Source organism: Ictidomys tridecemlineatus, chromosome 14 (genome assembly GCF_052094955.1).
Source record: "Ictidomys tridecemlineatus isolate mIctTri1 chromosome 14, mIctTri1.hap1, whole genome shotgun sequence".
In the NCBI taxonomy this organism is placed as follows: domain Eukaryota; kingdom Metazoa; phylum Chordata; class Mammalia; order Rodentia; family Sciuridae; genus Ictidomys; species Ictidomys tridecemlineatus.
Window position 1 is genome coordinate 33,310,745 of NC_135490.1, and position 22,269 is coordinate 33,333,013.

General features: G+C 38.6%; 1 protein-coding gene across 7 annotated transcripts in view; it reads left to right on the top strand.

The window, feature by feature from the left end:
- Stox2 (storkhead box 2) overlaps positions 1–22,269 on the top strand; it is a 230,459-nt gene that overhangs the window by 171,624 nt on the left and 36,566 nt on the right. Inside the window, exon 2 of one of the 7 annotated variants that reach the window (XM_040294278.2) lies at positions 21,914–21,978. The exons of 5 other annotated variants lie outside the window; for them this stretch is intronic. In XM_040294278.2, coding sequence (XP_040150212.1) covers positions 21,975–21,978 — 4 coding nt within the window. In that variant the 5' untranslated portion in view covers positions 21,914–21,974. Of the gene's footprint in view, positions 1–1,939; positions 2,283–21,913; positions 21,979–22,269 lie in introns of those variants that run through there. One more of the 7 variants, XM_078031027.1, reaches the window with a different exon arrangement.

Here is a 22,269-nt window from a genome sequence, read left to right on the forward strand (position 1 = left end):
TTCAATCTGGCCCCTGTGTCTTTTGAACAGATTTTGAAGGTTTTCTTGCTTTCTGGCACCAAAAAAAAAAAAAAAAAAAAAAAAAGGTCCAAGGTTTACTTATGCTTTTCTTACCTTGGACTTATCTATGAGGATCAGTTATTTCTCTAAAGAACCCTGGTTTCTTTCAGTGAAGAATATGTTTTGTTCACTCATGGCTATGGGGTGACATTGCTTCTAGAATTTTTCTGTGGCTAGAGCTAGAGTTACATTCACACATACAATGTATCCCAGAATATGCATTTGAATCTGGAGTCCATAATGATATCCCAGGGTTCTTCTCCTTCCTTCAGTCTGCCCCGTGTCTTCCTTCTCTCACAAGATATTTACTAACTTTCTCAGCCTCAACCATACACACAAAATTATTTCCGAATTTCTACACCCACACCACCGTTGGTGGTTGGCGTTTCCTCTTGTGTGTATATTTAAACTTCCTTCACTCTCAACTCAGCTACCTCTCACCCATCTGCTTTTCCAGCTTCCAAAATTATTTGATGATTTCATCTGCTTCCATCTTCCCTCTCATTTTCTTCTCCTTTTTTTACCCCTCTCACTGTCATTGTAGTGGGATTGGGAGGCGCCTTTTGCGCTCTACCATGTTTAACTGGGAGCCCATCCTGGATGTCCCATCTATCAGTTCCTGGAGGAGACAGGGAGGAAGTAAACAGGGTTTACCTTTGATATCCAAGATAGTGCCGCCAATCATCTCTGCCTCACTTTTCCAGGCCTGAGTGCCTCCGGTGCCCCTCACGGAGAAGCCTATACAGTGTCCTTGAAGTTTCGGCTTCTAACCATCCCAGTGGGTGGGACTTCTTTTCAGTGGTATTTGGCAGGAGACCTGAAAATTCAGAGATCTTGCAGTGGTGGAGGGAATATGGCCAGCCTGTCTGATTATATATTTGTTTTGTGCTTGAGGACTAAATGCTCCAAATCAGACAGCTCTGGATTATTTCACACTGCAAAAAATTCATAGAACATCCCGGGAGGAAACATACCAAGCTACATGTCCCAGGCTGTTTTCAGTATCTCAGTTTTCTCATTTAGTTGACATGAGTGGAGACTTTTCCCATTAGCTTAAATACTTGAACCTTCGAAACTTTGATGTTTGTTATTTCCAATTATTTATAAGGAACATAGTTTCAAATTGCCATTTTCTTTCTGCTCTGTTAGATATGATAAGGGACAACCTGAATTACCCAGAGAATTTTGTACCTTAGAATTCTAAGGATGCTTTTGGTCTCATCTCCAGGAATGAACTAACCAAGGGCAGAGGGGGAATTTAAAAAAAAAAAAACAACTGATATTTGTGAGGCGGCCATCACCTCTGGAACAGTCTGAGAGATTTAATTTATTTCTCTGTGCTTTGGTAAACAAAAGCTGGCATTTTCTTTTCATGGTCTTTCAACTACAAGGCTGCTGTTTCTGTCCTTCCTCAGCCGTGGTACATTTTTTCGTGGTCAAATTTAAAACATATGGCAGGTTCACGGTCATGTTTTTGGCCAGGAACCTCTTTAAGCACTTGCCATATTGGCAGTTCTTACAGGATCCTCTCTCTGCTTTATTTATTTATTTACTCTGCTTGCATTGTGGAATTGTGGGTAAAGCTGCTTTAAATCAGAATCATGTTGAATAAAAATATATAAAAGAACGTTTCGACCAAGAATAATGCGAATATTGCAACATAAATAATCTATGCCAAATTGGCTTATAGATTTCAAAACAGGAAGAACATCTTTAGCGATGTTCATGGTTTGGTTTTGCTTTGCTGCAGATTAGGTTTAGCGACAAATTCCATCTGGCTACAGCTACATGCAGTCTCTCTATTGATTGGTTATATTGGGACTTCATGGGAGTGTCCTTCAAATAGCTTTTCCCAGCATTTTTTAAAGCTCCATTGAAAAAAAAAAAAGAGAGAGAGAAAGAAAAAGAGAAAAAGGACCCTGTATTGTTTCAATTTGCGTTCAACATGCAAAACATAGTTCTAAATTTTTAATTAGCTAAGTGAGTGGTGAAAAGGAAAAGTAATATAACAAGCCTCGGTGAGCAGCTGGGATGTGTTGCCATGACGACAAGTTCAGCAGGCTGCCATCTAGCATGTCAATGGGTAATATTGGGAGAGGGCTTTGAAACAGTGCCTGCTAGCCACAATGTGATTGGTCACGCCTCTGTTGTCTTTGTGTGAACCGGTGGATGCTGGGTAAGACCTAGAGTGAATGCTCAGCTTGTCTCAAGGCTGCAATGAGGTAATGCTTCTGAATCTTTGGGGATTATGAGCTCCTGTCTCCAAAAGACTGCAGTCTAGAATGTTTTCATTCCTATTCGCGTTAATTACCGACTATGACATGTTAGGAAGTTTTACAGCTGCCTTTATTCGTTCTTTTACATGTGCATGTGTATATTAGAGATAACACGTGTGTACGTGTCATATAGGATCTCAAGCGTATTCTAAAAAAAGAGATAACCCTCCATATTAGTCATTCTGCATAGAGTCAACATGTCATTTGATTTCTGGCATCAGTGACAATATCTCTTGGTGGATAAATGATATATTAAAGTGCATTTATGTTGGGTAAGCAAACTTGTTCGTTTCTAGAGAATATTTTGGCATTGATTTACTTTTTAAAAGTCTTGTATATGATTAGTGTTTATAACAGGCATAAAGGGGGTTGTGAAGAGGGTCGGATTTGCTTGGTCAGTAAGTTTAGCTCATTTTTGATTCCTTGAAATTGGTCAGTTTATATCCTAATATTGATCTTATAGAGTATTTCATCAATTGAGCGTACTGTCTGACTGCTTCAAAATTGTCTGCCGAATAATGCTTTGACAGTTTAAGCTTGAAGCTGTAAAAGGAAGCTGTATTTACAGATGCAAAGATCTAGAAATGTTGATGGGTGGTTTGTGAAACAAATACATCAAGGTGCTGATGTGACAGAGACACATGAGCCAAACCCCTTAAGCCCTAACCCTGGCTCTCCATGACACAGCGACTTGGATTCTCTCCAGCGTTTTGTCAGGTGGTTAGAGTGCTTTATCACATTCATAAATAGTAACCTAGTGCCCTGGAAAGGTTAGGGCGGCCTCTCCAACGGTGATGTGTGTAACTAGGGGGCAAGGCTGAGTTGGACGATCTGGTGCATCGTGTCACACAAATGGAAAGCATATGAGCTACCTTTTGGACTGAGCCTGTCGAGCTGTCATATTGCCTCCCTGTTGTATTTACCTCGCAAACAGTTCATAAAAATTTATAAGGCTTTAAATGTATAAACAAAGAATAAAAACACCTCGAATGACAAGGAATGGCAAGGAATGGCTTCTGCTGCTGCTGCTTAGTGCAGCAAACTCAGCCAGCTCCCTTGCTTTATTGGAGGTCAGGCCACGGGCGGCATTGAGACCGGTTGATTATACCATCACCATTCAGGAAATTCGAGGCCACGTAGCTGGGACTGGTAACGGGTCTTGCTGTGCACCTCACTTTCCTTATTCAAGAATTTAAGCCTGGTTTATTTTTACTCATCTATATGGTTTCTGTTTGTTTGTATTTGTAAAGAAAGACCTTTCCAAAGATAAGTAAATGTGATGGTGCATCTAGTTGATAAGTAACTGATTCAAAATACTTGTAGCAAGTACAATCTTGGGTTGTGACGTTCACCAACGTGTTGATTCTCTCCTGTGGCACAGATGCCACAGCCACACAGGCTGTACTTAGGCTCTTGAAGTAGGCTGGAGTCCTTTGTCTAAAACAAAAGCAGGATGCATTGACCTTAGGAAGAAGAATCCACCTGTTGATAAGACAGGCACTTCTCGCTGTAAACAATTTCATGTTCTGTTACTTTTCTTTGTGTGGGGAGAGGTTTTGTGGTTTCAGATCTCAAGCATGCTTTGCTAATTTAAGCAATTTTTAGGATCATTAATGATTCAGAGTTTATACAAGAGCGGATCCTATGCATCCAGTTATGTAGGCAGGATTGGTTGCTTTGCAGGCTGTCCCGCCCCCTCTACTTGACAAGTCATATATTTATTTGTCTTCATATGAAGTCAGCATTATTTTGGGTCCTCTGTGCTAACTTGTCTTCCTTAGTCATGTAGCGAAATTCTAATCGTTTACATGATGTAGTATGTGTCAGTGGATCAGATTTGATAGGTCAAGGTCTTCATTGTTAAGTTCTCTCAGGGCACTTAACACAGGCAAAATTAACATGTTAAAGATGAAGTCAAATGGAAGAAGGTAAAGAAATCTTCTGTGTCTGTATACTGCATTGCAAAAGCTTTTTAGTATTTCAAAAGCGCTCTCAAAGGGGAGCAATGGCAAGTCCCAACTAGTGTGAGTCGTTATATCCTGTGACAGGTTCCACAACGGATGGCTTGCGATTGATGCGAAGCCTGATGCCTCGAGATTAATGGCAGATGCAGTGTTGTAGTGTTTCTCTTTCATCACTAATATTATCCAGTGAAGCCCATAGCCTAGCAAAGGGCTCTGCTCAGAAATAATGTGATTGATGATACCGATGCTCTGTAAAGTTTCCAAAAACATGACCCTTCAGGGAAGTCTGGGTGGGGGGCAATGGATGTGTGTACAGATAATTTGAGAAGAAGCTCCTTTGGGTGGAAGCAAGAGGAGTGGAGAATGTTTGTTTACCCCCAGTAAGAAAAACATGGTCTCTTTTCGGCAAACTTTATTATGACGTCAGAAAGTGGCATTTGTAAAATACTTAACTTCATTCATAAATTGCCACTAAAGTAACATCAAGTGACACTAATCTTTCTAAGAAACTCACTGCTAAATGTGGATGTTGTCTGTGCAAAAATGTTACGTTATTTCTAATACTGTAAAAACAAAACCTTATAGTGTTCAAATTCAGAATCCTAATAATTGACATAGGAACGAGTCTGAAATGTACTTCTGTTTCATTCATGAAGAAAGGGTTTCTGTTACATTAATGACCCTGGAAAACTCACAAGGGAGAGTATCTTTGGTGGTGAGTAAACTTTGCATGTCACTACAGCTCTTCCGGTGGGCTGTTAATGAATATTCAGATGTGAAGTCTGGAAGGGAGTAATTTTCAAATCTTTGTGACCTAGAATCTCCTTTCATATGGTGGATTTTACACACGTAATGTGGTTTGAATGTGTCAAATCTTTATTTGGAGCTGATATTATTCAGCTTGGATATGTGGTGAGGTGTATGTAATATATAACACTGGAATAGCAAGTGCTGTCTTTACACTTTAGACATGTTCATCTAGCATCCCTGAGCTGAAAGTTTGTTTCTTTTGATGGACAGTACTGTGTATCTTCCTTTCATCCTCAAAGTACTAGGCCAGTGCAAAGTATGAAGTGGATTCTGACACACATGTCTTATTTAGTTGTTGAAATAGTGGTGGTTTTTATATGGGGGAAGTTATGAAAAGTTATTTCTGATCTCAGAAACAGGAAAAGGAAGGGTTCTATGAAATCTTGGATGAGTAGTCTGTTGAATTTTCTTATCATCAGTGTTACTCTTTACCCAGTTCCTCTTTCAGTCCACATAAAAATTGGTAGTCTTGAAATGTGAAATTTTGATGGTAAAGGAAATTTTATAGTCGCATTTAAATCAAAGCAGTTGCAACATGTATATGACCCTTTATATACTCACTGTGCTTTGTATGTCTAGTATGAATGTGGGCTGGTGACAATATATCAGTTTGGGATGTTGGATAGAGTCCCATTTGAATATTGTTCCATTTACTTGTTGAGGTACACAGAGCACATTAGTCTTACTACTTTAGATGAGAAATATACATACATCACAGGGTTATATGAATTTAGGTGACCTACATAAAGTGCCTGCCATACCGTGGGTGCTCAATGGACGTTACTCTCTATTTGCATTTAATTGCTCAATTGGCCAAATTCTTTTAGCCTTAAATAGGATATCTTTTTTTGATGGGATAGGAGAAACATCCTTTCTTCTTCAACACTAATAATTTATTCCAAAAGAATATCTTTCTGATATGATTAGAAAATCTTATCACCTGTACTTAGGTAATATCCTTGGTTTTATCAGCTTAAAAATAGCAATACCATTCGTATCAACGTATTTAGAGCATCAGCGGAAAGCCATCAGGGAGGAGTTAGCAGGATCTGGAATGGGAAGCTCATTCTGGTAGTCACACATGGGGTGCATGTGGGAGACCAGCAGGTAACTCCCAGGAGTCCAGGGGAAGCCCGGTGGCGCAGTCAAGAGTGAAGCAAAACAGAGGCATCTAAACAGTGAGTGACCTGGCTGTTGATGACTTAGATGGTGAGGGCAAGAGGGTGGTTGCTGAAGGAAAAACGGGAATTCTTTGGGACCTATGACCACGTCAGAGGTGGTGCTTTATTCCAAAGGTACAAGTTAGGAGATTCAAGAGGGAGAAGGAGTTATGGGAAAGAGAACAAGTATGGTTTGGGACATGCTGGGCCGTCTAGGGGGAGAGAGGGTTTAAGAATGGGTTTGGAACCCAGGAGCTCTAGGCAGCTGAGGATTATGACTGGGAGGGTGGGTGGGTGGGAGTGTGCTGGGTGTGGCTGGAGCAGGGAGGAGGGCTCCTGCTGGAGTCCTCTCAGGTCCGCCTTTCTAGAGATGAGTCAAGGAAAACAGTCACAGAAAGAGGAAACTCAGATCCTAGATGTGAGTTTAGAATCCAGGTGTCCTTTTAGTAGTTTGCACATGACAAGTTTCCCCAAAGAAATGGATAAGTCATTGGTTTGGAACTGAAAAATCAGAGCTGTGGTCTGCCAACTCGCCCGAGGCCTTTCCATCTCTTCAGGTCTGCCCTTCCAGCATTGCCCCTTCTGGAAGCTGATCTCCTGGGGGTTAGTCCTCAGGCCAGAACACACATTGGCTCTAATGTCCAAGAAACCAAAGCACTAGAGATGGCTCTAGGAAGGAGGACACTGAACTGTCAAAACAGAAACTGGAATTCAGAATAGCTTTTCCTCATCTTCCTCATGTTTAGTTAAGTTTATTAGAGGAAATGATGTAGGGCACATAGAAATTGTAACTTCTAAGTACTCTTGGAAGGTGTTAATGAAGCAAGTTGTTCTTTTCTTCTCCAAATTTTGCTTCCAACATAATTTTTATCAGTGCCATAGCTATTATGATTATCTGTCATTAAAGCTTTCCTTTTAACTGTGACCATAGGCAAGTTATTTAACTTTCCTATATTTTGTCCATAACATGGAGATAATAGTATCTATTATGTAAGATTCTTGAGAGAAACAAATGACACGGCATGTGTAAAGCCCCTATGATAATACTTGTTTTACGTCCGCACTCAATAAAGGAGACTCATTAGTAGGAGGGATGGAAGATGGGACTGGGGATATAGCTCAGTTGGTAGAGCGCTTGCATCATATGCACAAAGCCCTGGGTTCAATCCCCAGCACCAAGATGGAAGAAAGAAATATACTGAGGGTCTGGAAGCATCAGCAGTGAGAGGAATGTGGTTCAAGATGGCAGGGCCCATAGTGATAGTAACATAATAGTCAGAATGTATTGGTATTCTTATGGATGAATCAAGGGTGGTGTCCACACCAGACAGTTGGATGTTTGGGAACCAAGATGGGTCTAGTTTGTTCAGTGTTGTACATTACAATTGTTTGGTTTGTTTCATTTTAGTTTCCTGTAATCAAATAGTTTATCACTGGGGTAAAAGCAGTGCCTAAGGAAAAAGTCATTAGAACCCTATATGGGGTTTATAGGATCATCAGTGTGGGATTACAAAAAATACAGTGCTGAAAAAGTATGGAAACATGAAAACTTTACCAAGCATTACCAAGGACATAGTAATGTTGATCTTGGAAAATGGAAGTCTCTCTATTTTTTTTTAATTTATTTTTTTGTTGCGGGTGGTGGATCTTTATTTTACATATTTATTTATATGTGGTGCTGAGCATGGAACCCAGAGTCTCACATATGCCAGGCAAGCACTCTACTACTGAGCCATGATTCCAGCCCTGGAAGTCTCTATTTTCTAAAGCAGGAAAAGACAAAGGGAGGTATAAGGAAAAACAGTGAGGGAGCTAGTAGAAAATTAATTGGTGCACACCAAAAAAATAGCTGAATGTTGGTGGGAGCAAGACTTGTGTTAGTAATTTTTTTTATTAATCAAAAAAGGTAGGGGGAGAGGTAATACTTTGCTTTCAAACCTGGATATCATCAATAGGGTGGGGGTGGTTTCAGGTTGTGTAATAGGACTACAAGGATTTTTATCTTTCCCTCTTAGCTGTCTGAAATCTAACCCAAGTATCCTCAGACTTAGGGACTTCACATAATGAGAACATTTCAGTAAAATTTGTGTGAACCAAAGTAAGATTTCCAGCTTGTAGTTCTGACAAGTAAGTACTTTTTTTTTTTTAAGCCTACTATCACCATTATTGCATCTAAAAAAGAAGACATTTCTCTCTCTCTCTCTCTCTCTCTCTCTCTCTCTCTCTCTCTCTCACACACACACACACACACACACACACACACACACACAGGAGTAGAAGGACATAATAAAAGACACATTTTTAATCCAGCAAAGTTATCTTTATGACAGCATTTTTACATTATCCTACTTTATTCTTCTTTTCATGGGAACTGGTGAAATAATTGTTCACAAAAGCGCATACTCACCCGTTCACCCACCAGAATTTGGAAAGTGCTGGTCCAGCTCTCAGGTGACCAGCCCAGGACAGCTCAGGAGACAGAAATCCTACCACCTCTGCTTCTGAGATCCCAGTGCTGAAAAGACCAACCCTTTTTCCTGACCACTTTGTGGCCCCAAGCCAATTTATCAAAAGGATCTTTGTTGCCAGGGGATTTTTTTCCCCTTCTTTTTAGAGAGTAGATTGGATTGGGGAGGTGGGGGAGGGTGGACAGCATAAAAGGTAAATAGAATAACCCAGGGAGGTGACACTTTAAATACTTACAGTGATTAAGTACATATGACTTTAAGCTATGTAGGCAAGAATATTTTAGATTCTAGCATAAAGTAATAGGATATAGTATCACATGGGGAATAATGTCTTTCTCCATCAGCCGTTTGTTCTTAAAACAAGCCTTTTATGAGGTGTGGAACTTTAAAGGGGCCAGTTTTGCTACTCCTATGAGAATTGACTCCATTATTACAAAATATGAATGTGGTAGACATGCTGATTTTTGGAAAGGTAACAGAAAATTTACTAATCTGAACAGATCATTAAGAGCACAGTCTCCTTCATTAACATATGTGCTACTTGAAAAGACATTAAAGACCTGGTATGGCTGTGACTTAGCAAGGAAAGGCATAAAAAGGGAAAATGCAGAGGAAAACGTGTACCATGCTTCTTTTATTATAAAAGCGCTCTCAGACAACTTCTGTTGCTAAGTTTTGTAAATTTAGAGTTGACGTTAGTAGCTTAGTATTCGGAAACGTTTACTTTTTTTATAAGATAAAATTTTTTATTTTATTTTTGCCCAAATATTTACAATTTCTGAAGTACCTCCTTTATTTTCTTTTTAAAAGTTTGTTCTTTATAGATATACATGACAGTAGAATGTATTTTAAATTTTTTTTTAACATTTTTTAGTTGTAGATGGACACAATAACTTTGTTTTATTTATTTATGTGATGCTAAGGATCAAACCCAGTGCCCCACTCATGGGAGGCAAGTGCTCTACCACTGAGCTGTAGCCTCAGTCCTGTAGAATGTATTTTGATGTATTATAAGTACATGGTTATTATTGTGGTCATACATGATGTGGAGTTACACTGATTGTGTATTCATATATGAGCATAGGAAAGTTACGCCTGATTCCTTCTACTGTCTTTCCTATTCTCATCCCCCTCCCTTCCCTTCATCTCCTTTTTCCTAATCCAATAAACTTCTTTCTTTTCTTCTCCCCACACCCCCCTTATTGCGTGCATATTAGCGTCCTTGTATCAGAGAGAACATTCGGCTTTGGCAGAAACATGTACTTTTAAAAATCAGTTTCATTTGAATCATTCCTAAACTATCAACTCTGGTCTTTCAATTCACAGGGTTTGCAGCTCTTATGTGTTAAATTTATGTGTCTGGTATGGGGGGCATTGATCTTGGACCACAGTTCTGATCACACCAAAGGATAAGGGAGTTAATTTGATCACTCATTCACCTGTCAGTATAGACTGTCACATTGCTCTTGGTTCAGAATGAGAAAATACTTTGTGCCATCTTATCAGTCTTTAACTCTGTGTGTGTGGTAGTGGTGGTGGGGGTGTCCTGAATTTGAGTTAGAAACCAACTTTTACACACTTTTCAGTTCTTTCTGTGATTTCAGTAAATAACGGTAAGTGTGACATTCAGACATCTCCAGTAGCCTTTGCCCTCTGGGTACCCATGATGGGTACCCATCAGTGATGTTCATACTTACTGGTAATTTCGTTTCAATGATTCCTTAGCAAGAGGGTTGGACAGTGGTTGGGTTCAGTGTACTGAACAGACCAAGCAGTTTGTCACTCACTGAGGAAGAGCCTTTCTCTGATTCAGGCCACATCACTGTCCCCCACTGGACCTTTGCCTTAAGAGTGTCGTGGAGGCCAAAGAAGGTCACCACCACTGGTGCACAGGGAAGTGTTTGGGTGACTCTCGCTAACTATAGGGGGTATCCGCATGAAGCAGTTTTAGCTTCATGCACACCTGCCTCTGCCTGCCTGCCTCCCTCCCTCCCTCTCTTTCTCCCCGCCCCTCCCCACCGACCCAAAGTGCTGCTTGCCCATAGCCAGAAATGAAAATCCTCATTTGGCTTGAGTAGGAAATTTACCCATTACCCATAAACCTTTTCTGGCAAATCCACTCATGCTGCATCTATGACTTCCAGATTTCACTCTCTAATATGGTAGCATTAAAAAATATAACCTAGCCTGTTCATCCAGCTATCCACTAAAGATTTCTGTTGAGCAGGCATTTTGCTGTTCTATTATGAGAAAACTGCACATGGAGCTATTGTTTTTGGACCAGGGATTGAACCCAGGGGCACTTAACCACTGAGCTACATCCTTAGCCCTTTTTATATATTTTTTTTATTTTGAGACATGGTCTCTCTAAGTTGCTTAGGGGCCTCACTAAGTTGCTGAGGCTGGCTTTGAACTTGAGATCCTCATGGAGCTCTTTTTAAAGTATCCACTGGGTCCCATGATGCAGTGGGAAGGCCATTAGAATTTTGAAATTTTGTATTTTTAACTCATGAGAGTACAATTGTTGAGATGTACAATTTGAGGGTTTTTGTTTGGGGTGGAATTTTTTGAGTCCATAGAACATAGAAACCAGTTGGGCTTATATACTGAGTGTATTTGAGTGATACAAAAGTAACAACAATTTGAACTAAAAGTAGGAAGTCTGAAGATTTGGGAGGGGGGGGAAGTCCAGGCCCTACTTGTTTTTTCTCTCAATGGTGATGGCTTCAGCCAAGACTAAGGAGGGAGTCTTTGAAAGCGCCCAGCTCTCCTCTCTGTATGGTGGAGATAAAAGAAAAAGGGTCAAAAAGGGAATCGGTGAACTCCTTAATTACATTTGACGCTAATGATCTGGTCTGTGGGGAGTGTGGGTGCCTCATTCTCCGTTGGACACTGATGACCAAGCTCATTAGTACATGTACCAGAGGGTGGACTTGGGGAAAGGGAGATGGGTACTCCTGTCAATCAGGTTGGCTTCTCATTAGTAACTCTAAAGAACAGATTGTGCCAAAGAAGCCAGAGTCACAATAAAGGAGGTGACTTTTCCTTAACCATGTCTATCTAATACCACAGAGGTGGGGAAAAGAGAAATGCTTGGTATGGTGATAAACAGATGAACTGAAAGGGAATCTTTTTGAGGCTGAAATAAGACTTAAAAAAAAAAAAAAAAAAAAAAGCTCAACTACATCAACCCTAAAATGAAAGTCAGGCTTGTAAAAAGAAAACAAATAAAGTGAACCTATTTGCTTCTCCTTTTAATAGTGCTATTATAAAGAGAACATCATGTGGCTTCTGGCTTCTGGTAGAGCAAGGTGGAGCAAGCACCCTCCAGCCTCTCCCTCACAGTGAACACCGCCATAAACCTGGACAGGGTGCACACAGCAGCTACATGAGGACTCTGAAATGTGGATGACAGCAGGCACAGTGGAGAAGGGAGTCAGAATTTGAAGCATCACCCAACTAGCACGAATGTCTTGAGGCCAAATCACATTAGTATGGACAGAAAGTTCTTCAAGTGAAGCCCTTGCTTCTTGACCTGAGGAGCAGGAAAGGGGACTTCAAAGCTCAGAGTGAGTGAGTAGGAGAAGTGTCCCCATTTTATTTTCTTCTTTTTTCCTCTCCTTCCCCAGTTGGTAGTCAGTCCGACAGAGGCACAGTGACAGGAGGGACTGAGCAAGCCCTAGGACTGTGAGGAGAGGGAATCTTTTCTGGTCCAAGGAACTATGATCCCAATGAGACAAATTCTCCTTGCTTCTTTTCTCCCTGTGTCCTTCCAACTCTGGGCAAGAGACTGAGATGCACTTGCTGGAAGTACATGGTGGAGCAAGGCAACTGAGGCTCCAGTCTTCTGGCAGAATGAATAGCTACCAGCACCACCACCCAGAATTGAAACCACCATCCCACTCATTGGCATGTATCCAAAAGATCTAAAATCAGCATCCTATAGGCATGTAGCCATACCAGTGTGTATAACAGTGCGATTCACCATAGCCAAGCTATGGAACCAGCCCAGGTGCCCATCAACAGACGAATGGATAAAGGAAATGTGGCACATATACACAATGGAGTCTTACTCATCCATAAAGAAGAATGATTATGATGTTTGCTGGTAAATAAATGGATGAAACTGGAGAACATCATGCTAAGTGAAATAAGCCAGACCCAGAAAGTCAAGGGTCAAATGTTTTCCCTCATATGTGGAAACTAGACCAAAATATGAGGGAAAGACAAACCAGGTGAGAGAAAGGTGTCCATGAAAATAAGGGAGAGATGAATGGGGTAGATGAAGAGGATTGAAGGGGAGGGAAGAGGGACAAGAAAAGAGAGGAACAGTGGAATGAAACCAACTGAACTGCCCTATGTACATAAATGAATATACCACAGTGAATTTTGCCTTTATGTTTATCTATGATGCACTATTTAAAGAAACTGTTAAGTAAATAGAAGACAGACCAGTAGAATAGAGGGAAAGGAACAGGGGCAGGGAGGAGGGAAGGGAAAGGGGACGTACTGGTGACTGAATTGGAGCAAATTATATTCCATGCTCATATAATTATGTCAAAATGAATCTCAAAATTTATATAGCTATAATGCAATAATACTTTTTTCTTAAATAACATTAAAACACTGAGCAGAGAGGAAAGAAAGGAAGGAGGGAAGGAAGAAAAGTATTGGGAAGATCACAGAGAGGATCTTGTACCAGACAGATGCAGTTGCTGGAAGTACATGGCTGAGCAAGCAGTTAAAGCTTGTGACAGAAAGACCATAAAAGGCCCGCACCCCCAGTCCCCAAACTGAAAAGTGTTGGGGAGATCACAGAGAACCCAGAGCACTATTGCATAGAATACTATATGAATGCCTGGGCTCACTTCTTAGCTGTGCATGTTTGGACCAATGCTAAGCAGCATTTCAAACCTTTTGAGAGCTGAAAGTAAACTAGACCTTCACACAAATCCCAGCCTGACCATTGAATGGTATACATGGGGTTCAAGTCCAAATAGCATTGTAAAGGCTTTGAGATTCAATTCAGATCACTCCTGATGGAGGTGGCTTGGATATAGCAAGCTGAACCAAAGCATGTTGATCATCTGTTTAAAAAAAAAATTCAAGCTGGGCATGGTGGTACATGCCTATAATCCCCGCTGCTCAGGAGGCTAAGGCAGGAGAACTGCAAGTTCAAAGCCAGCCTTAGCAACTTAGCAAGGCTCCAAATAACTCAGCAAGACCCTGTCTCTGAATAAAATACAAAAAAGGGCTGGGGAGTGGCTCAGTGGTTAAGTGCTCCTGGGTTCAATCTCTGTTAAAAAAAAAAAATTCCAACATTGTCCTTAGGATTTAAAGATTCAGAATCTCATAACATAGTAATCAACAGTACTCAAAATTACAGTAGCTTCTGAAGGACCAGGATAACTTCAATTTGTTTGAGAAAGGACAATTAACAGTTGCAAATATTGAGATGTCACTGATATTGGACATTTTCAAAGACATTAAATCAACGATTGTAATCCTGGTCACAGAAATGTGGGAATAGAAGATATAATTCAGAAGCAGTTCATGATTTGGGAATTTAAATACGTAATAACCAACATTGAAAATGTATGGATGGCCTCATTAACCGGGTATAAAGTAGGAGAGTCAGTGGATTTGAGGATACGATCGATAGAAATTGTCCAGTTTCAAAAAAAGTGATAATAAGATCGAAAAAGTAAGTAAACGGAGCCCCAGGGATATATGGGACAATACAAAAAATGTTCAGCATTTGTGGAGTAGCCAGTGTTCCAAAAAGAATACGATTTGAAGAAATAATGACCCCAAACTAAATTTGATAAATGACCTAAACTTTCAGATTTAAGAAGCTGAACAAATCTATTCAGGATAAACGCAAAGAAATCCAGACTAGACACATCATAAACTGCTGAAAACAAAACAGAGAAAAATCTTTTTTTTTAAAAAAACAATATTTTTAAAATTCTTTTAATTTGTTTTAATTAGTTACACATGACAGTATGATGGCCTTGATAATCATACATTTGAATCAGATGGGATATAATATCTCATTTTTCTGAGTATACAGGTTGCAGAATCACATTGGTCATGCATTCACATATATACACACAGTAATGAGAAAAATCTTGAAGACAGCTAGAGAAGTATGATACACAATATATAATAAAATATGTTAAACAATTGCACATTTTTCATTAGAAACCACAAAGGCTAGGATGAAGTGGAACAATATTTTTGAAGTATCCAATGAACATATCCTTCTAATATGAAGATGAAATAATGTCATCCTCAGGTAAAAGAAGACTAAAATTATTCATTACCAGATGTATTTCAAGGGAAATGCTGATCAACAGGGAATTGTGCCAGAGGAAATTTTGGAACATCAAGAATAAAGGAAAAACAATGGCAAATATTTTGGTAAATATAATTCATTATTTTTGAGTTCTTTAAAAAATGTGAAAAATGATAGAAAGTAAATATTAATAGAATAGAGTTTTCATGTATATAAATGTAACACAGGTGGCAACTATAACATAAAGGAAGAGAGGGGAAAGGGTCTAATATGATAACAAGGTTTGCCAAATGAAAATGCTAATTCTCAGCAAACTGAAAAAATTAAGTATAAATACTGAAATGTCTAGAACAATTAAAAACACTATGCAAAGAAATATGATTAATAATCAATAGATAAATTAATATAGAATAATAAAAGTATTCAAATAATCTAAATGAAAGTCAGAAAGGCAAAACAAAAGAACAAAACGAAGAAGGAAAAATAAATCATGTACTAAATGATAGCTATAAAAATTACATTAAATATAAGGTGTTTCAACATAGCAATTAAATAACAGATTTTCAGCATGGATTTTTAAAAAAAATGACTGAAGAATATGTTGTCTGCAGTACATTTTAAATAGAATAATAATTTGAATAGCTCAAAACAAAAACATACCTACAGAATAAAGGTGAAAGGAAAAATGGGGGAATAAGTAATAGCAAGTAACTGTAAAAGCAGTGGACAGACAGCCAGTAAGGATATAGAAAAATTGAGCAATACTATCAAACAACCTGATCTAATTGACATTTTTAAAATGTTCCTCTTCCAAATAGCAGAATACACATTCCTTTCAAATCCTCAGGGAACATTTGCAAAGATTGGTGATAGTTTGAAACTTAAAACACACCTAAAAAACTGTTAAAAGAATTGAAATCATCCAAAAGAAGTCTCTTACCATAATGGGATTTAACAGAAATCAAAAACAGGAAGATAATTGATAATATTCCAAATACTAGTAAATTAAAGTCTACTTCTGAGTAATCCATGGATCAAAGAGGAAGCTTCAGAGAAAGTAGAAAATCTTTTTAAGTGAACAAAGATGAAAACAGAGTATATCATAATTCATATGAAGCAGCTAAAGTAAGTCTTAGAGGGAAATACATAGATTAAGTGCTCATATTAGAAAAGAAAAAAGATCTATACTGAGCAATCTATGCCAAAGAGATAAAAGCAAAATAAATCCAAAGCAGGTAGAAGAAAGAAAATAATAAAGATAAGATTACAGATCAATGAATTTGAGAATTCATTGAAAATATTGGAGAAAACCAATGAAATCCAAAGCTGAGTCTTCTAAAATATCAATGAAATTGATAAACCTCTGTCTGGATTGATAGGAAACTAAGAAGACACAAATTTGCAATATAAGTAGTAAAAGAGGCTATAACACTACTGTCCCCACCAGAAGTATAAGCAAATTCCAAAAACAGCTCTGAGCACATAAATTCAACAATTAGATAAAGTGAACCAAATCCTGGAAAGAATAACACAAGGAGAAATACACTGTCTGAATAGTCCCGTGTCTTTTTAACAAATTTGTTTTTTAGCTAAAACTTTACAAGGTTCTAAAACCAAAATACTTCAGGTCTAAATAGTTTTACTGGAAAGTCTATGAATCATTTATGGAAGAAATACTATCAGTTCTTCAAAAAAGAAAGAAAGAAAGAAAAGAAGGCAGTACTTCCCAATTATCCTTATACCCAAACCAAAGATATTACTATAGAAGAAAATGACACATCAGTGTCCTTTGTGAATGTTGGTGTAAGAAATCTTCTACAGTATATTAGCAAATTGGATCCAGCAATATAAAAAAATAATAAATCATGACTGAATGAGATAAGCCTTGGGACATAAGGCTAAATTAGCATTTGAAAATCAACCAATGTAACCTACCACATTAACAGACAAAAGAAGAAAATCATATACTTTTGATTCAGAAAAAGCAATTGACCAAATTCACATATATTGATGATAAAACTCTCTTAACAACATATGAAAAGAAGGCAGATTTCTGGGCCTGGTAAAGAACATCTGTGAATATCTGCAGCTAACCATCAAACTTAATGAAGAAAGACTGAGTACTCTCCTTTTAAGACTTGAAATGGGACAAGGGTGTCAACCTTCTGCATTCCTATTCAGCATTGTATTCAAATTTGTATCCATTGGCATAAAGCAAGAAAAAGAAATAAAAGGCTTGAAAGGTCTAATGAAATTGTCTCTTTGCAAACAACTTGACTTATAGAAAACTCCAAGAAGTTTACAAAAAAAAAAAAAAAAACCCTGCTAAAACTAAAACTACATTGCTAATTGGATCGTATAGGTTCTTTTTAATTATACATGACACCAGAATCCATTTTGATATAATTATACAACTATATCTTATTCTAGTTAGGATCCCATTCTTATGGATGTACCCGATCGTGGGATTCACTGTGTTATTTTCATATAAGTTCATGGGAAGTCTGAAAAACAGGTCAGTAGTTTATGAGGCTGAATATATCCATATTGTAAGACCCAGCAATCTCATTCCTAGGACATGCAACATGGATGAATTTCAACATTATGCTCTGTGAAGAAGCCAGTATCAAAAGCTTACATGGTATATGCCACTTATATGACATTCTAAAAAAGGCAAACCAATAGGGACTAAGAACATATCAGTAGTTTCTCCAGAATAGGGGTGTGTAATGCACAGTATGAGGGAATTTTGGGGGATGGATAGGACGACTCTGCATTAATGTGGTTTCTAAAAATATTGTACTTTCACCTTTTTACTTAAAGGAAGCACTTTACAGTTTCTCTCTGGCACATCTGAATTGATGTCATTACTACTTTTGTTCTTTTTGGCCATATTAGGTGAAATAAAGGCTACGTGAACACAAGATTGAGATATCAAAACAGTTGATCTGATAGCAGAGACAGTGACTCAGTGAATAATGGACAGGTAGTGTATACAGTATGAATACACTAGACAAAGAGATGATGGACATCCCAGGCAGAATGGATTGGGACAGCAGGAGATATCATCACGTCATTCAGAACAGCCTTCGATGTAAAACTTATGAATTGTTTATTTCTGGAATTTTCCACTTAATATTTTCAGATTGTGGTTGACCACAAGTTAGCCTCAGAATGAAATCACAAATAAGGGGTGACTACTGTAGTTGACTGGTTTTAGGTGCTGAGCATGTGAAGTGGGGAATACAGCAATACAAACTGTTCTCATTCTGGAATAAAGACAGAATAGACATTAGGAGTCAGGCCAGAATCTATGGAGATCTAGAAACCGCTCTGAAGTTTGTCAGATAATGGTTTACCCTTTCTAACAGGTTTTTGTTGGGGCCTGTAACAAGTATGAATTCAACCCAGATATGCCCAGCTCAGCTTTGTAGTGGAAATGTTTGGGCAGTGTTTCTTTACTTTACACTTTATCTGGACTGAGTTTGCAGTTTTTTTCCCTCTTATCCATAACTTTTTTTCATTCCTCAGTTAATTGGAAGCATCTCGAGGTCAGAGGTTAGTTCTATGGCTACATCTTCTTAAAAAAAAAATATGTCAGCCTTTGCAAACTTCATATTTTTCCCCTGATTTCATCTTACAGAGCAGGAATGCAATCCATAGAAAGACGTAACTTGGCTATAATTAAATAAACCAGCAATAAAATAATTCAGCTTCTCAGCTCTTTGACCTTATAACTAATTCCAGCTAAAAGAGCTCAAAACTCAGTAATGGTCTATCATTACCATTTACTTGTGATAGTTTTGAAAGCGTACTGGGAAATGCCATTTTCGAGTATAGTTGTTGTTTTCCAAATTGGGGACACATTTACCCCTAGGGATAGGGACCCTACATTGGCAATTTATTATTTGACCTCAAGATAATTTAAGCAGACTCTCTGCAGGGTCAGTTGACCTGTAAATTTGGGAACATAGTGTTGAACAGTGTACTATGTCTAGTGTCCAATGTAAACAAATTTTTTTTTAATTTTTTTTTTCTATTAAGATGCGTAGCAATCTTTGACAGTGTAGAATGCATACCTTGCATTAATTTCAGAAAGTTTTCAAAATGCAATCAGTTTTAACCCCTATATATGGCAGGCTTCTTTGGGCATACCATCACTCTTGCAGTTGAAAGTTCTAGGGAGGAACATCCAGGAGAGATTCAGGCATGTTTGGAAATGAGTAGTTCACAAATCCAAATACTATTGTAGTAATAACAAAATGGAGAAGGGTGACATTTCCGTTTTCCACGTTTTCCCAGAGTTCTTGTACATAATGTTGAAACTATTGAGAATATGTCCTTTCAGTTTTTCTCACTTTCATCTTTTCCCTCCTTTTCTTCTTTGGGCCTTGATTAGAAGAACTGAGAGAAAAATGTCATTTATATCATTGCTGTAATATTGAAAATCAGATATCTGCATATTTAATTTATAATTTCTTATCGAAAGTACATTTGGAAGCTTGGAGCTTAATTTTTCAATTTATTTAATTCTATTTAATGTACTGTAGCGGATATCTTCCCATTACTCCACGACATCAGGTGTGGTCAGGTCACAGAGGGATGCGTGCACTGAGAATCAAAAGACCTGAGCACTGTTCTTGCTTTGCTGCAAACTCTTTGTCACCTTGAGCAAGTCACCTCCCCCACTAGGGTGCTAAAATTATCTCCTGTCAAATGATGTAGTAGCTGACTTTCAGTGTCTCCTCTAGCTTCAAAATGTCATTATTTTATGTTCCTAATCCTGTGAGAATTGATCTGATCAAAAGACTTAGGAGAATTTCAGTAAGTAGCAGAATATCCATGTTCTTCCCTGAGCGTTCGTATTGATGCTCTCTTGTGCTTGTAGGGATAGCAAATGTATTTGCTCTTTAAATATTTAATTTTCTTGCCTATACTGTGCTGTATCTAATCCAGCTTTAATTGAAATTGTTTCTTCCCCATTAGAAAAATGCACTTAACTCAGTAGATCTTGAGTTATAAAGGCCTTGAAAACTCTGGAACTTTCAGTTTTCAAAACTGCTTTCTTCAAATTTTTAATTTGTGTTTTTTATCAGATTTTATGCAGCCAGGAAAATCAGATCTGTTACTGGTGCCCAGGAATTGCTATTTACATTGTTTCTTTTTTTTTCTTTTGTTTCTTTTGTTTTCTTTCTTTCTTTTTTTTTTTGGTGTGTGTGTGTGTGTGTGTGTGTGTGTGTGTGAATTTCTCAGTTTGAACTAATATTCTACCTTGGGCCTACTCCAAATGTCAGGCTACTGCTGTGGGCACCGTCTTTTGGGTAGAGCCTGAGCAATTAGTGTTAAGGCCATGTGCTACTATTAGAAACGCTTTCCCCATGGTACTCTAACATTCATGCTGGAAATTTTGGATAGTACATTCATGAAACAGAAAATTATCTCTTACCTCCCTCTGCTTCTCTCTTCCCTGACTCAGCACTCTGCATCTTGTTCAGGTTCCCACGGTCTCCCTTTCACCTTGTCTCAGTAATGATCTTCGCTCTATGGATGCATCCTACGCCCTGGTGCCAGCATAATCCAAACATTCAGCATCAAGAACATCACTCTTCTGGAAAAACTTATGATGATTTTCTCCATCAACTTAATGTTCTTCAAAAGCGTATCCCAGCCGGGTTTCGTAGGCTTTATCTTTGCCAATCTCTTGCATATGCATCCTTCCATCCTAGCGAAGCCAGATAGCCCATCAGCCATTCTCCAAAGCATCTTGCACTTTCTCGCTACGTCGTCTCTGCTTATTCTGCTTCACTGCCTAGAAAGACGCATTTTCTCTTTTTTCTACCTTTACTTACTCATCCTGCATGGCCCACTTTGGGTGCCTCTTCCTTCCCAAAGTGCTTCCCACTTCCCGCCATATTTTTTGGACATCTCTTTTTCAAAAGTAACCATCTTTCTTCTACTTGTGGCACTCTTTCCCTCTTTGCTTTGAGTGACTCAGATATTGACGCTAAACTCTGAGGACAGGAACTATAACTCATTTGTTTTTATATTCACCTGAGCAAAAAAAAAAAAAAAAAACACATCATTTCCTAAGTGTTGTATTTAACAAATGTCTGTTGATTTGAACTAGGGTACAGTGAGTGTAATATTGTAACACACTAGCATTTTTTTTTTCTTCTCTATGGATATAGTCTTGCAAAGCAGAGAGAGTCTTGGCATCTCCGACTTCTGGTGGTGAGGGGAGGCAAGAGAAGTCCCTGAGGAAGCCACACCTCACCTGCCAACCTTCCTTCCCATAGCCAGCTGCCCAGAGTTGAGCGGTAATTGTTTCTTGTTCATGGAGGGGTGAGGCTTCCTAAGCAGAAAGCCTCCTGGTGGCTATCACAGATGCCAGGTGAAATGCATTGCATATATAAGGCACATCCTTTTCTGATCCTTTAAAGACTTCCTCAATCTGATCTGGGACCACCCTTTATGCTTCCTCTCCCTTTACTTCCACGTATAAGAACTGTCTTATGATCCTCCACCTCTTCCTGTCAATACTTCCACATCTGGGTTTATATTTCCTCCCTCCAGCTCCTTCCTTCCTTCCTTCCTTCCTTCCTTCCTTCCTTCCTTCCTTCCTTCCTTCCTTCCTTCCTTCCTTCCTTCCTTCCTTCCTTCCTTCCTTCCTTCCTCCTTTCAGTATATATTAATTTAGTGCTAGGCACTTTTTAGGAATACATTTGTAAACACAAAACATGCATAAATCCCCCTCTGCATGGAGTCTATGATCTAACATGTGGGACGTCCTTTCTTTTTTCTTTATAGTGAAAGTTCACCTTTCCTTGAAGCCATTCCTGATTGTTCTAACCCAGGTTCTTTTCTCCTGAATTTTCAGGGGCACCTGTTTCCTGTTCCCTCCCTGTGACAGACACTGCCTTGTATTCTTTGCACTTGTTATGTGTGAGTATCTCTTCTCCTTGAGTGCATTTTAAGCTCCTTGAAGGTAGAGACAGACCATGGCATTTGTTCATGCAAAAGTACCAATGTACATGCCTTGCGTTATGTACGCTATCTTGCACATATTTAAATTCCCCAAGTCACTATAGGACATTGCAATTAGGCACCCGGTAGATATTTTTAAATTGATTTAAGGATATTTATTGCTTTCTGCTTTATCAAGTGCAGCAGCTCTAAGACTGTGCTAGCCCATTAGTCATCAAAATGTTAATATTAAGATTCTGCATGACGATG